The sequence below is a fragment of the Schistocerca piceifrons genome, chromosome 6 (assembly GCF_021461385.2).
Source record: "Schistocerca piceifrons isolate TAMUIC-IGC-003096 chromosome 6, iqSchPice1.1, whole genome shotgun sequence".
Lineage (NCBI taxonomy): Eukaryota > Metazoa > Arthropoda > Insecta > Orthoptera > Acrididae > Schistocerca > Schistocerca piceifrons.
Genome location: NC_060143.1, coordinates 332114024 through 332129462, shown reverse-complemented (window position 1 = coordinate 332129462; position 15439 = coordinate 332114024). Strand labels below are relative to the sequence as shown.

At 39.0% G+C, this 15439-nt stretch overlaps 1 protein-coding gene across 2 annotated transcripts in view; it reads right to left on the bottom strand.

Moving 5' to 3' along the window:
- The window catches only part of LOC124803083 (nidogen), a 329301-nt gene that overhangs the window by 27686 nt on the left and 286176 nt on the right, over positions 1 to 15439 (bottom strand). For both annotated transcript variants that reach the window (XM_047264214.1, XM_047264215.1), the window contains 3 exons: positions 13646 to 13863; positions 1787 to 1943; positions 958 to 1086 (listed from right to left, as the gene is read on the bottom strand). In XM_047264214.1, coding sequence (XP_047120170.1) covers positions 958 to 1086; positions 1787 to 1943; positions 13646 to 13863 — 504 coding nt within the window. The remainder of the gene's footprint in view (positions 1 to 957; positions 1087 to 1786; positions 1944 to 13645; positions 13864 to 15439) is intronic.

Below are 15439 nucleotides of genomic sequence, written 5' to 3'. Positions count from 1 at the left end.
ATATATTTTTTTAAAATATATGTAGTATATAATTATATATATGGTGCAATAGCCAACATTATTGGCAAAAATCTTGACATGTTCTTCATCAATTTACTTCAAATTTTTTGGACAATACTTTAATAAGCATTCAGATGGACATAGGCTGTATATTTTTTTAAGCAACACTGTACAGGTTTTCTGATAAAAACTGGCTGCAAGGAAAAAATGTGGTGCTGTGAAAATGTGTGGTTTACTTTTCTTTTTAGCACTGAATTTTAACAAAAACATCATGGCATTTAAACTATAGGCAAATTGTTTCTTCTGTATATATTCTTTCTCCTTCTACATAATTTTTAAAAAAAGTTTGCAATCACAACAATGTGCTGCTTCATTTTACTCCTAGCAGATGATATTAACAGAAAACACATGTGAAATACTGTCATTAAAGCTACTATCCTCACATATCCAACAGCTGGAGAGGTCTCTCCATTCCCTGTAGACCAGTGATCGCAACTGGTTTACCCATTCATTTTAAGCGACTCCAGTCAAGGTATCCTTTGCAACACCAACAAACAAGACTCAAGAGTCAGAAAGATGGGGGATAACGAGGTGGGCTAAGAGGTGGCATGAAATTAACATAGAGAGGGGGAAAGAGGAAATGGATAGAGAGAGGACGACACAGAGATGGAGGAGGAAGTGATGGACAGAGAGAGGATGCAGGAGGAGAAGATGGACCAAAGAGAGTGGCCAGTGGTGGGGTGGTGTGGGTGGGGAGGAAGATTAGGATACGCATCAACTTCCCTTCTTATTTAGCAATTGCAAAGTACTGCTGGGTTCTGTAGCAGTATAATGTAAAATACCACTGCCACCACACCACCACCAGCAGCACCACCACCACCACCACAACCACCACCACGACTACTACTACTACTACTACTACTACTACTAATAATAATAATAATAATAATTTCTTACCTATTGCCATTTGATAATACTGATAGAAAATAAAGTTTCCTGGATCCTTCCTTGAAGGTTTAAATGGTACTCGCATCATAGCCATGCCACGATTCAAAAGAAGAAAATTTCCTTCGTGTTTTGATATACCTGTAAACAGAAAAAAATGCATTTATGCAACAGTATATGCTGCATCTTTCTTCCATTCCTTTCCATCACACTCTACCTCCACTGTAAAGCCTCCTGGTACTTCCACTGATATTGTCTATCAAGTTACAAGGGTTGGATATAAAGTACTGAATGCTCAAGATATGATCATTTTCCTGTTAGTTTCCTATTATTTTTACTTAAGTTGTTCTGATATAAAAGTTTTCTCTTCTTTCTTAATTAATATTCATTTTTCATCTTGTCTTTGATTTTAAGTTTTTTATGCAGAAATTTAAGTTATATGTAAATCACGATATCAGATCAGTGTTTTTCCCTGCTTCTTTTTTGTGTTTCACTACATACTTTTCTATTTTTGACTGTAAAATGATTATAAGTAGTCCCCATACAGAATCTCAAACATCCATTGTATTTCAAGCTGTGTGTGAACAATAACTGACTTAATTATATCCATTACATTTCTAGTTCGTGTGGTTCTTTCTAGAAATTTTCCGTGTGTCAGGATTCTATTATCAATAATGCTTGAGGACAATATAAATATTGAAACTGCATCAGCATTCAATAAAGAAAGCCAGTAATAAGTGGAAGATAATATATGTCAAACATTATGTATAGGCTGTTAACCATTTGCTCAAAATATAAAAGTCAACATTGATTAATTGGAACAAACAAAGATGAAACATACGTCTGCAGAAAGCACCATTTCCACGAAAGCCAGGATTACATTGGCAAATGTAGCTGCCTGTAGCATCAGCAACACATGTAGCATCCTGGCTGCATAGTTCTGGATTGGTGATACATGTTATTTCAGGTACACATGTGTAACCATCACCACGCATACCCTACAAAATAAAGATGTTTGTTATCACACACTGCGATTTCAAGACAGAAGGAAAGCATCCATGATTATAACAATTTTATTTCTTAAAATCTCAGAATTATTAGGCACTTATAGATGATATGGTACCTTGGACTGTTTCAGAAATTCATTGTGACACTGTTTCAAAGTCATTTGAAGGAAAACATTGTGTAAATGAAGGGAAACAACAGAATTTATTGCTTCTTGTGTTTGTGATTATTTTATGTAATCAATTTTACAAAACTACCAGGACTTGAAGAAAAGGATAATAGTATCACTGCTTGGAATAGCAATATTTGAAGAACAGTAGTAATGCCATGAAAAATAATAATATTCAGATAAATATAATATACTCTGCAAACCACTGTGAAGTACGTGGCAGTGGTTACCACATGTTAGGGCTTTTTTCTGTGCCAATTAAGTACAGAGTACAGGAGGAATAACTGCTTAAATGCCCCTGCAAATACTGTAATCTGTAAAGTTGTGTCTCCACAGCTTCCATGGAAACCATATATAAGAGGTTGCAATTTATTTGTAGGTTTCTCCCTTAATAATGTTTCCTGAACTTTGTAAATAGGCTTTTGAAGGACAACTGGAGGCTATCTTCGAGTGTCTGCCAGTTCAGGTTTTGCAGCATTTCTGTGGCCCACCCCTATGAGTCAAACAAACCTACAGTCTGTTCACAAGGAGAAGAACTAATTCTGAGGAGGTTGTGGAGTGGAGGTAGCAAGTTTTACATTCCACCTCCCAGCAGTGCTGAATGGTGAGGGGCAGTGAGTGGAGAACAAGCCCCACATATGTCCTGCACTACTCACACATTAATTTATGCTCCAAGTGGCATCAACAGTGACATCTACTGGCCATGGTACCGTATTACAAGGTTGGTTGATTGGTTGATTTGGGGGAGGGGCACAAAACAGTGAGATCATTGGTCCCATCAGATTAGGGAAGGATAGGGAAGGGAGTTAGCTGTGACCTTTCAAAGGAACCATCCCGGCATTTGCCTTAAGTGATTTAGGGAAATCAGGGAAAACCTAAATCAGGATGGCTGGAAGAGGCTTTGAACCGTCACCCTCCCAAATGCCCGTTTGCAACTGCTGTGTATCGCACATCTGCGAAAATAAAAACTGAAACAGGGGCACAACAAAAGCTTACAGGAATTGATGGTTCCATGTTGAATAATGGTGCTTGTTGTTATTAATTCTGTATCAGTACTCATAGACAACTTTAAATTAAAAGGAGCCAGTAGTAAAACTTACATTGTGGCAATAGACAGAATTATTAAAATTTTGAACATTTATTATCAAATGTAACACTGAATTGTGACTCACATAAATCACTAAGAATCAGTCTCATTATATTTCTCATCAGTGAATGATTAATTTTTGAAGTCACTGCTGTCCAATTCAGCAGTATTGATAACGATTTCATCTACTGTGAGTTTGATGACACTATGTTGCCTCCAGTAATCTTCCAGTTGTTGGCCCTTCCTGCAGTGCCCTTCCTAGTCATCAATCCTGGCCTACATGGGGGCAGGGGGGGGGGGGGAGGGGGGGGGGGGGGGGAAGGAAGATGAAGAGGAGGTCAGAAAGTAGGACTGTACTCTATGCAAATAAGTTACAATAAGCAAGGAAAGGTCCACAGATGTCTGGAAACCATCTTCAGAGTTGTGAAGGTTTTGGCCCCAGGTATCACACTGTGCACCAACTATTAATTGAATACAAATAATGATGACTGCCATTTTTATAAAGATGCAAAAGAAACTGACATGTGACAGGACTCATATCAGCTAAACAACTTATTCATCACTCTATAGTGGAAATTCAACAATCACCACTGTTACTCCAGCCTTTGCCATGCAACAGAAATTTTTTTTTTTTTTTTTTTTTTTTTTTTTTTTTTTTTTTTTTTTTTTTTTTTTTTTTTTTTGGGGGGGGGGGGGGGCTTGCACATGAGATCAGAACAGGTTTAATGACTGCAGGATTTTATAACTCCTGGGATCCTGTTGGGGAAAGAAATGAAAGAGGAAGCTGTCTGGTAAAATTTTGCACAAAGCATAACTTAATCATAGCTAACACTTTGATCAAGAATCATAAAAGAAGGTTGTACACATGGAAATACTAGAAGGTATCAGATAGATTATATAATGGTAAGACAGAGATTTAGGAACCAGGTATTAAATTGTAAGACATTTCCAGGGGCAGATGTGGCCTCTGACCACAATCTATTGGTTATGAACTGTAGATTAAAACTGAAGAAACTGCAAAAAGATGGGAATTTAAGGAGATGGGACCTGGACAAACTGATTAAACCAGAGGTTGTACAGAGTTTCAGGGAGAGCATAAGGGAACAATTGTCACAAATGGGGGAAAGAAATACAGTAGAAGAAGAATGGGTAGCTCTGAGGGATGAAGTAGTGAAGGCAGCAGAGGATCAAGTAGGTAAAAAGATGAGGGCTAGTAGAAATCCTTGGGTAACAGAAGAGATATTGAATTTAATTGATGAAAGGAGAAAATATAAAAATGCAGAAAATGAAGCAGGCAAAAAGGAATACAAACGTCTCAAAAATGAGATCGACAGGAAGTGCAAAATGGCTAAGCAGGGATGGCTAGAGGACAAATGTAAGGATGTAGAGGCTTATCTCACTAGGGGTAAGATAGATACTGTCTACAGGAAAATTATAGAGAGCTTTGGAAAAAAGAGAACCACTTGTATGAATATCAAGAGCTCAGATGGAAAACCAGTTCTAAACAAAGGAGGGAAAGCAGAAAGGTGGAAGGAGTATATAGAGGGTCTATACAAGGGCGATGTAGTTGAGAACAGTACTATGGAAATGGAAGAGGACGTAGATGCAGATGAAATGGGAGATATGATACTGTGTGAAGAGTTTGACAGAGCACGGAAGGACCTAAGTTGAAACAAGGCCCCGGGACAAGACAACATTCCATTAGAACTACTGAAAGGCTTGGGAGAGCCAGTCCTGACAAAACTCTACCATCTGGTGAGCAAGATGTATGAAACAGGCGAAATACCCACAGTCTTCAAGAAGAATGTAATAATTCCAATCCCAATGAAAGCACATCTTGACAGATGTGAAAATTGCCGAACTATCAGTTAAATAAGTCACAGCTGCAAAATCCCAACACAAATTCGTAGAGACAAATGGAAAAACTGGTAGAAGCCAACATTGGGGATTATCAGTCTGGATTCCGTAGAAATATTGGAACATGTGAGGCAATACCGAGCCTATGACTTATCTTAGAAGATAGATTGAGGAAAGGCAAACCTACTTTCCTACCATTTGTAGACTTAGAGAAAGCTTTTGACAATGTTGACTGGAATATTCTCTTTCAAATTCTGAGGTTGGCAGGGGTCAAATGCAGGGAGCGATATGCTATTTACAATTTGTACAGAAACCAGATGGCAGTTATAAGAGTGAGGGACATGATAGGGAAGCAGCGGTTGAGAAGGGAGTGAGACAGGGTTGTAGCCTCTCCCCGATGTTATTCAATCTGTATATTGAGCAAGCAGTAAAGGAAACAAAAGAAAAATTTGGAGTAGGTATTAAAATCCATGGAGAAGAAGTAAAAACTCTGAGGTTCGCCGATGACATTATAATTCTGTCAGAGACAGCAAAGGACTTGGAAGAGCAGTTAAACGGAATGGACAGTGTCTTGAAAGAAGGATATAAGATGAACATCAACAAAAGCAAAATGAGGATAATGGAATGTAGTCGAATTAAGTTGGGTGATGCTGAGGGAATTAGATTAGCAAATGAGACACTTAAAGTAGTAAAGGAGTTTTGCTATTTGGGGAGCAAAATAACTGATAAGGGTCGAAGTAGAGAGGATATAAAATGTAGACTGGAAATGGCAAGGAAAGGGTTTCTGAAGAAGAGAAATTTGTTAACATCGAGTATAGATTTAAGTGTCAGGAAGTCGTTTCTGAAAGTATTTGTATGGAGTGTAGCCATGTATGGAAGTGAAACGTGGACTATAAATAGTTTGGACAAGAAGAGAATAGAAGCTTTTGAAATGTGGTGCTACAGAAGAATGCTGAAGATTAGGTGGGTAGATCACATAACTAATGAGGAGGTATTGAATAGAATTGGGGAGAAGAGGAGTTTGTGACACAACTTGACAAGAAGAAGGGACCGGTTGGTAGGACATGTTCTGAGGCATCAAGGGATCACAAATTTAGCATTGGAGGGCAGCGTGGAGGGTAAAAATCGTAGAGGGAGACCAAAAGATGAATACACTAAGCAGATTCAGAAGGATGTAGGTTGCAGTATGTACTGGGAGGTGAAGAAGCTCACACAGGATAGAGTAGCATGGAGAGCTGCATCAAACCAGTCTCAGGACTGAAGACCACAACAACAACAACATATGTGGTTTCAAAAAGCCACATTTTAAGGGAAACAGTACCAGGAATTCCTATAATCAATAATGTGTTTAAAAAAACCACAAGCAAAATTACCACTTTAAAGTAATTCAGACAAAGGGGAAGAAAACTTCAAAGCATTGTTGAACTGAACTTTTTACTGGGAGTTTCTGGTGATATCCCAGGAATATCTTTACAAAATTTCTGATTTCTTCTCACAATGTTGGAACTTGCTCCTGTGTATGTCACTGTTTATTACATTGGCTGAGAGTGAGTGTGAAGCAACTCTTTATTTTTGATCTCCTGCTTGCAACATTTATTATTAATTATTTTTCTTGTTGCACTCCATAAAGTACTACTGCTTGCCCTTCTCCAAGGAGTATCTGATACTGCCTGTGATGTGCCAAGAACCAATTTGTCATTCATCAGTAATATAGATGTATTAATTTGCACCACAACACAACATAGCACAACAATCACTTTGCAATAGCTACAGACATGAGGTTCTGTATTAGATAGCCAAGGTTGACAGTGGACAGAAACAAAACATGAGCAGGTGAAAGTCGATCAACTTCTGCCAATTCAGAATTGGGGAGCTCTCATTCTTCTCTTCATGAATGGACTACATGACCATTCAAACCATTCTCCTTGGTGTATGTTCAGTATCCCTCGTTTATCCTACTTTTATGGATTGCATACACTTAAGCAATATTCAAATATGGGATGCACAAGTGATTTTTAAACAGTCTTCTTTGCGGACTGACAGAATTTTTGAAGAATCCTGCCAATGAACCAAAGTATGCCACCTTCCTTACTTACAGATCAGCCTATGTGATCATTCCATATCATATGTCTACAAATTATTACATCCACATATTTGCATGACTTGACTGATTCCAATTGTGACTCACTGTTGCTGTAGTTATAGGATGCTAGGTTTTCTTGTCTGGTGCCTAATTTTTCACTTCTTAACATTTAAAGCTGGTTGCCAATCCTTGCTCCAACTTAAAGTCTTTTCAAGAATGACTGAATATTCGTGCAGCTTCTTCAGGCAGTACTTCATTACAGAAAACTGCAAAATATCTGAGGTTACTATTAATATCATCTGTCAGGTCACTAATGTAAACATGAACAAGAAGGGTCCAAAGATAACCCCTGCAATACACCTGAAGCTACTTCTACTTCTGAGGATGATTCGCCATCCAAGATAACATGTGAAACAAAGGCAGTAGGTTACAGTACGCTTGTTCGCCCACTGCTTGAATACTGCTCAGCAGTGTGGGATCCGTACCAGATAGGGTTGATAGAAGAGATAGAGAAGATCCAACGGAGAGCAGCGCGCTTCATTACAGGATCATTTAGTAATCACGAAAGTGTTACGGAGATGATAGATAAACTCCAGTGGAAGAATCTGCAGGAGAGACGCTCCGTAGCTCGGTACGGGCTTTTGTTGAAGTTTCGAGAACATACCTTCACCGAAGAGTCAAGCAGTATATTGCTCTCTCCTATGTATATCTTGCGAAGAGACCATGAGGATAAAATCAGAGAGATTAGAGCCCACACAGAGGCATACCAACAATTCTTCTTTCCACGAACAATACGAGACTGGAATAGAAGGGAGAACCGATAGAGGTACTCAAGGTACCCTCCGCCACACACCGTCAGGTGGCTTGCAGAGTATGGATGTAGATGTAGATGTAGATGATTCTCCATCCAATATAACATGCTGTGTCCTCTCTAACACTAAAACCTCAGCCAAATCACAAATTTTGTTTGAACTTGTCTGAACTTTTGGTAAAAACATTTCTGTGGATTAGATCAAATGATTTTTTTAAGTCAAGAAATATTGCATCCTCCTGACCACCTTGCTCCATGGCTTTCAGGGTATTGTGAGAAAAGGGCAACTTGAGTTTCATACAAGTAGTATCTTCAGTATCCAAGCTTGTTGGAATGGAAGTCATTCTGTTTGAGACACTTCATTATGTCTGAGCTCAGGATCTTTCTATACCTGGACTACTGAAATGTGTTGCTTCAAGATCACTTGACAACCCCTTAAAGTTGGCAGTATGACTGACAAACAAATGAGTAACTTGAGGTACTTTTGAACCTGTTACAGAAAAGCAACTAAGCTGGTTTTGACTCTGTCAAGTTGCTTCTGATACATAAATGTCATGTGTTAATGTGCACTGCCTGCTTCTACACAGTTGTGTTGTGTTATCGCTTCAAAGACAGGTTTTGGTAATTAAAAAATGTCACTAAAAAGTTATCATTCACCAAGTGACAATCCATTACACTGTGGAGTGTCTTTAAACAGTCAGGCCTTAGAATTGCTATGGAGGACATGTGAGCGTTCTTATGAGCAAGAAAAAGAATTGTTTCAGTTCATGGGCATCCATCAATTCCTGCTGATGAAGTTTTAAAATGTAGCTCAAAGACTCTAGGGCTCAATGAAAGAACTGTAATGAGGAAAAGCATGCTCTGTCATAACTTATGAGATACTATAATAAACCATGTGGAACAAAGCCCCTGTGGGGAAAACAGTGTTTTCTTAATTACCCTTGGCAAGAAAAAAAAGGCAAGCTTATCCAGTTACAGATCTCGATTCATTCTAAACTGAGGCAGTTTGTAGGCACAGTTATGGGTATTATAGCATGATATAATACCCCAGAATAGCAATGTTGGTGATTTCTTTAAAAGAATATGAACTTTTATTAGGTGGGGAAAACATCACTTAAAATTATGTTTAAAAGTATGGACTACGGTTTTAAAAAGTTAAACAGACAATAACAGCTGCTCAAAACAGTTCCTGTGATTGCAGCTTGTAGTATCTTGTTACACAAAATTATAGAAAAGGATAGCCATTCAATTATATGGTTAGATGAAACCTTGGTCAACAATGGAGAAGCAGTTGATGAATGCTGGACAAATAATACTGTGAATAGCGGCAGTCATCAGCCAACAGGAAGAGAAGCCAGATTAATTGTGGACTATGCAGGTTCTTCAAATGTTTTTGGGCATGAAGGACTTTTACTTTTATGATCAAGAAAAAAGTGTGACAGTTGTTATGATATGGACAACCCACAATTTCTAAAGTGGTTTAAAAATTTCTTGCTCCGGTTTAGCGTTCCAGCAATATTTGTAATGGATAATTCACCATACCATTCAGCGATATTAGACAAAACTCCTACAACTAGTGACCACAAAGAAATTATGGTGCTGTGATTGCTGCCAAGACACTTTGCTGTGGATATGAGTATGACAACACTGGCGTTATAGCCACTTGTGAAGTAAAATAAGCCTGTGACACTTATGTGAGTTGAAGATGAATTTGCAAGGGAACAGGGTCATATGGTAATTAGGCTACTGCCTTATCACTGACATTTCAAACCAATTGAATTGGTTTGGAGTGATGTTAAGACTTACATTAGAAATAATAACAAGCCTATTACCATAACAGAAGTGGAAACACCATTACATCATGTTTTGCCACTGTAGACGCCACCTCATCAAGGAAGAAAGTAGACCGTGTTGGTAAGCTTACTATAGAAGCACAGATTACAGATGGTATTATAAATTAGAATGAGAGACTAATGGTTTCTCTTGATGATGATGATGATACTTTTGCTTCTGATTTGAATGACAGTGATGATGGAGAACTGGATGGAATTGTGCCATGAGTGAAAATGTATCCAGAATTAATACTTTCACCCTGTAAAAGAGTATGCACCAGTTTCATTCTACAGCTGTTGATAGTGTCTTCTTTGTTATGCTTCAGTTTGCATTGTTGCATGATATTTTGTATGCAGCTATTATGGTAACAATTTGGAACAACTTCTCATAGACACTGTCATTAACGTCAGTTGGTATTTATTGAGTTCATGGTTTTATACATTTTGAAACCCTCTCTGCTGTTATTTTCTCTATTGTCACAGACATGTTCTTTATTATACTTACATACACATTATTAAGCAACAGCTTATATACATGGTGATTGTAAAGTACATTTACAAAAAATATATAGGAGCTACCAGCTAAGGATGTGGGCAGTGGAGGCTATTGCAATGTTGCAATTTCATTACAGCCAACTACGCAAGCTGTTAGGTGACACATTTTCAGTGGCCTTTGTATAGGATTCTACAGTATGTGGATATAAATGAGACTGGATGATAGCTTTGTGGATCTCTTCTGTTAGCTTTCTTGTAGAGGGATATGATCTGTACTTTCTTCCAATCACTGGGCACAGTTTTTTATTAAAGGGATCTACCATACATTATGGTTAAACTGGGGCTAACTCAGCAGCAATTTCTGACTAGAATCTGACAAGGACTCCATGATGCTCTGGAGCTTGGTTTAATTTTAATCACTTTTCAAGGCCATTGACACTAATATTGATACCACTCAACTTTGCAGAGTGCCGGAAGTAAACCGGAGAAGCTCTTCAGTATTTTCCTTGGTAAAGGAATACAGTGGAACATTGCATAGCATGCATAATTCATTCCAGAATCTTACTTGTAGAGCAAAACATTTGAAGCTGAAACAAATTATCCCATATAAATTAATGTAAAATACAATAATGCATTCCAAGCAGAAAAATTACTAAAAGTTTTATCTTATTCATGCCATTTATCCAAAGAAAATTATACATACAGTATTATGTACTTCATTATTCACAATACATAACTAATTCTTTTTTACTAGGAAGCTCTCTATAGTCATTTGTTTCTACCGACATCTTAACACTTGGTGAAAATGCGACACAGCATTATCGTCAAATAGATTTGTAGTGTGCATAATCCCTGGTTTTTTAGGTTGATGAAGCAACCAAGTCCCATGCTTTCAGCATTTCTCTTATTGTGCCAGGCAATTGCTGCTTTGCTGTTACCACCTCCTCCTCTGAAGAACTCCTCTCCACAACTTCCTGTTGTGAAACACACTGCGGCTACCGAGCGAGGTGGCACAGTGGTTAGACACTGGACTCGCATTCGGGAGGACGACGGTTCAGTCCCGCGTCCGGCCATTCTGATTTAGGTTTTCCGTGATTTCCCTAAATCACTCCAGGCAAATGCCAGGATGGTTCCTCTGACAGGGCATAGCCCCCAACACTGCGGCTCCACAAGCACTTAGGTTGTCATTTCTTGGCATCACTTGTTATGCAAAACATTGCTCATTAAGCACGTCATTTTTTTACAATTTTTTTGCTCATTATGCAAATTGTGTACTATGGGAAGTGCTTGTTAAGTGAGTTTCCACTGTATCTGCATACAGAATTCTGTATCTCAACTTCTGCTTTTCTGCCCTCAATTCTAGTTCCTGTGTCATCCATGAGGACTGGACACAAACTTTTTTTTGCCACTGAGGGCCCTTAATGTGACCCTTTTTACATTTTGACACACTACCACATGGACATTAACTAATGTCGAAGCACACAGAATAGGATATCAGTTAATGTGAGTTGCCCAAAGAGTTTTTAAGTAATAGAACTCAGTACATTGTCCTGAATGGCAAGTGTTCATCAGAGGTAAGGTTATCATCTTCAGTGCCCCTGGGAAGTGTGGTAGCACTGCTCTTGTTCTCTATATACATAAACAAACTAATGTATAGAGCAAGCAGCAATCTGTATCTGTTTGCCAATGATGCTGTAGTGTATAGGGAAATATCACACCAGGAAACTGTAGGAGGATACAAGCTCACTTAGACAGAATTTCTCTTTGGTGTGATGAATGCAGCTTGCTCTAAATGGCAAAAAATGTAAATTAAAGCAGATGAGTTGGCATAACAATTCTGTGATGCTCAAATGCAGTATCAGTTATGTGCTTCTTGACACAGTCATGCTGATTAAATATCTAGACATGTTGCAAAGTGACATGGAACTGAATGTGCACTTAAGCTCAAGTTGTAGGGAAGCCACATAATTTACTTTGGTTTGCTGGAAGAATTCTAGAGAAGTGGAACTCATCTGTAAAGGATACCATGTACAGAACACTTATGTAACCCATTCTTGAGAACCACTACAGCATTTGGAATCCCCACGAAGTTGGATTAAGGGAAGACATCAAAACAATTCAGAGATTTGCTGCTAGAATTGTCACTTGAAGTTTCAGTCAACATTATGGAAATGCTCCATGAACTCAAATGGGAAAATGTAAAGGGAAGAAGACATTCTTTTTTTGAAACTCTGTCAAGAAAGTTTAGAGAACCAGCATTCACAACAGCCCGCAAAACGATTCTATTGGTGCAAATGTACATCTTGACTAAGGACTGGGGAGACAAAAAGAAGTCTGGGCTCATACGGACATAGACAGTCATTTTTTCCTTACTCCATTTTCAAGTGCAACACGAAAGGGAGTAACTGGCAGTGGCCCAAGGTACTCTCAACCATTCAATGTACAGTGGCTTGAGAGATAAGTCTGTAGATGTAGATGGAGACCACAATTTATTTTGGTTTTATGGGAGATGTTCTCGTAAGATTCTTCAGTAACACTACATAAAAACATTTATACTGTTATTTATAATACATGGCATGCATGAAAGAGCAAGTGAACCTAATACGTAAAATAATCTTCTCACTGTAAGAGAAGAGATATTTGAAGGATTAAAATTCTGCTGAAAATATATATATGGACTCTTTTAATCTGAAGGACAGGTCCTCTTTTTAGACAAAATGTATTAATGACTCTCTGTCTATCTTCAAGTAACAAATATGGAAAATTTGAAAACATTCCACAATTCAACATGTAGCATATTCCAAATCAGTACAGGACTCACATGGTGAAATGCGTCTCTCAAACTCCTGAGTTTGAAAAATATCAAAAGGAAAATTATCTTGTGATAACTATGAAATTATGAGACAGAATAGCTGACCAGTACTCAATCTCCTAAAGACAAAATTCTTAGAACTTCCAACAGACACATTTAAAAGAACAAGAGACTATCACAGCTTTTGGAAATACTGCTTCCTCGCTTGTGGAGGAAAGAGGATCTGGAGATGGTTATAAAGGGAGGCTGGGTCACTCAGACCTCCAGGATGAGAGGGACCCACTTGCTGGGAGGAAAAGGGAAGACAAAGACGAAAAGGGTGACACAAGAGACATCTGACCGAGAAGATTAATTGACTGCTGACTACTGGTTACACCCATAGTATTCTCCTATTGACTGCCTCCAACTTGTCATTGAGAATGCCAACATTTGCTCTATACCTTGCCAAAGTGCAGCACATGGATGGCCAGCACATGGATACCCATATATTTAACTGTTTAAAAGCCAGTTTTAAAATTACATAAAATCACTTTTGTCTGCATCACTGACCTGTCTGCACTTGCAGCGGTATCCTGCTGATGCCTGGTCATAAGAGCAGTCAGCTCCAACGCCACAGTTGTTGAGGATGTTACATCCAAGTGGTTCAGGCTGGCAGTCTGTGCCATCACCCACAAAGCCAGCACTACAGCGACATCGGTATTCACCAAGATCGCCATCAAACACACATCGTGCATTGTAATGACATGCCTCCTCACATTCATCACCACCTGTAACATACTACTGTAGTTACATCAATGAAAATAATAAATTTGAGAAAATATAAGGTAATTGGATAGATAAAAAATCCAGTCGCCAAGTGGCAGCAGGAGAACACAAATATAAAAGTTATTACAGTTTCCAAGCTTTCGGAGTCAGTGGCTCCTCCTTCTGGCAGAAAGGTTGAAGGGGAAGGAAGAGGGATGAAGGAAAAGACTGATGAGGCTTAGGAAAGCTTTTCCTACTCATCCTGTCTCGTAAGTTTCCCCTGATATGGGGCTCTTTATGACTTTTCCAAACTCTACCCCTTTTCCTAAACCTCACCAGTGCTTTTCCTTCATCTCTCTTCCTTCCTCCTCAACCCTTCTGCCAAATGGAGCCACTGGCTTTGAAAGCTTGGAAACTTGAATACCTTTCTATGTGTGTTCTCCTGCCAATGTCTGGTGAGTAGATTTCTTATCTGCCCACTTACATTATACTGCTGTAGTCAGTAACTTATCTATCAGCTTTATGCACATAATGCATTGGATAAATTCAAAATTTTGATTATACACACTGACAGAAAAAAAAATTGCAACACCAAGAATGAGTTGTGTGACATAAATGACACTGGTAGGCATGTTTCTGCATCTGAAAGGTGATAGCTATTCAGATTTCACACCAGTCGCTTAAGGGTGAGGATGCAAATCAGATTTGCTTTAAATACACACTTAAATGGTTGTGAGTATTTTTTACCTTTGCAACTGGATGTGATGAACTGATGTTCATCAAGAATGCCTTTAAGGTGGCAAAGACACCATTATCAACACCTCACTGAGTTTAAATGAGGTCATGTAACAGAGGGCTACGAGAAGATGGATGCACTTTCAGTGGTACCGCAGAAATACTTCGCACAAATGTAGCTACTGTACGTGACTGCTGTCAGCAGGTCATGAGAAGAATGGTTACAAGAAGACTGGGCTCCAGATGGCCACGTGGCACTACCAAGAGGGAAGACCATCTTGGTTGATGTATGGTTCTGTTGCATCATACTGAATCAGCAGAAGCAATTTGAGCAGCAGTTGGTGCCACAGTGACACAAGGGACTGTTACAAATTGGTTACTTCAAGGACAGCTCCAAGACAGATGCCTTGTAGCATGCATTCCCGTGATCCCAAACCACCACCATTTGTGACGTCAGTAATGTCAAGCAAGAGCTTGTTGGAGGGCAGGGTGGCTGTCTGTTGGGTTTTCTGATGAAAGCTGGTTCTGTCTCACCTTTGATGACTGTGTGTTGGTTAGGAGGAGGCCATCTGAGGAACTGCAGCCAACTTGTCTCTGTGTGCTACACACACTGTACATAAACCTGGAGTTATCATCTGGGATGCAGTTTTGTATGACAGCAGGAGCACTCTCGTTGTTTTCCCATGCACCCCGACAGCAAAATTGTATATCAATCTGGTGATTCAACCTGCTGTGCTGCCATTCATGAACAATACTCCAGGGGGTGTTTTTGAACAGCATAGCACTCATCCACATATTGCCATTGTAACCCACATGCTCTACACAGTGTTGAATGTTGCCTTGGCCTGCTCCGTCACTAGATCT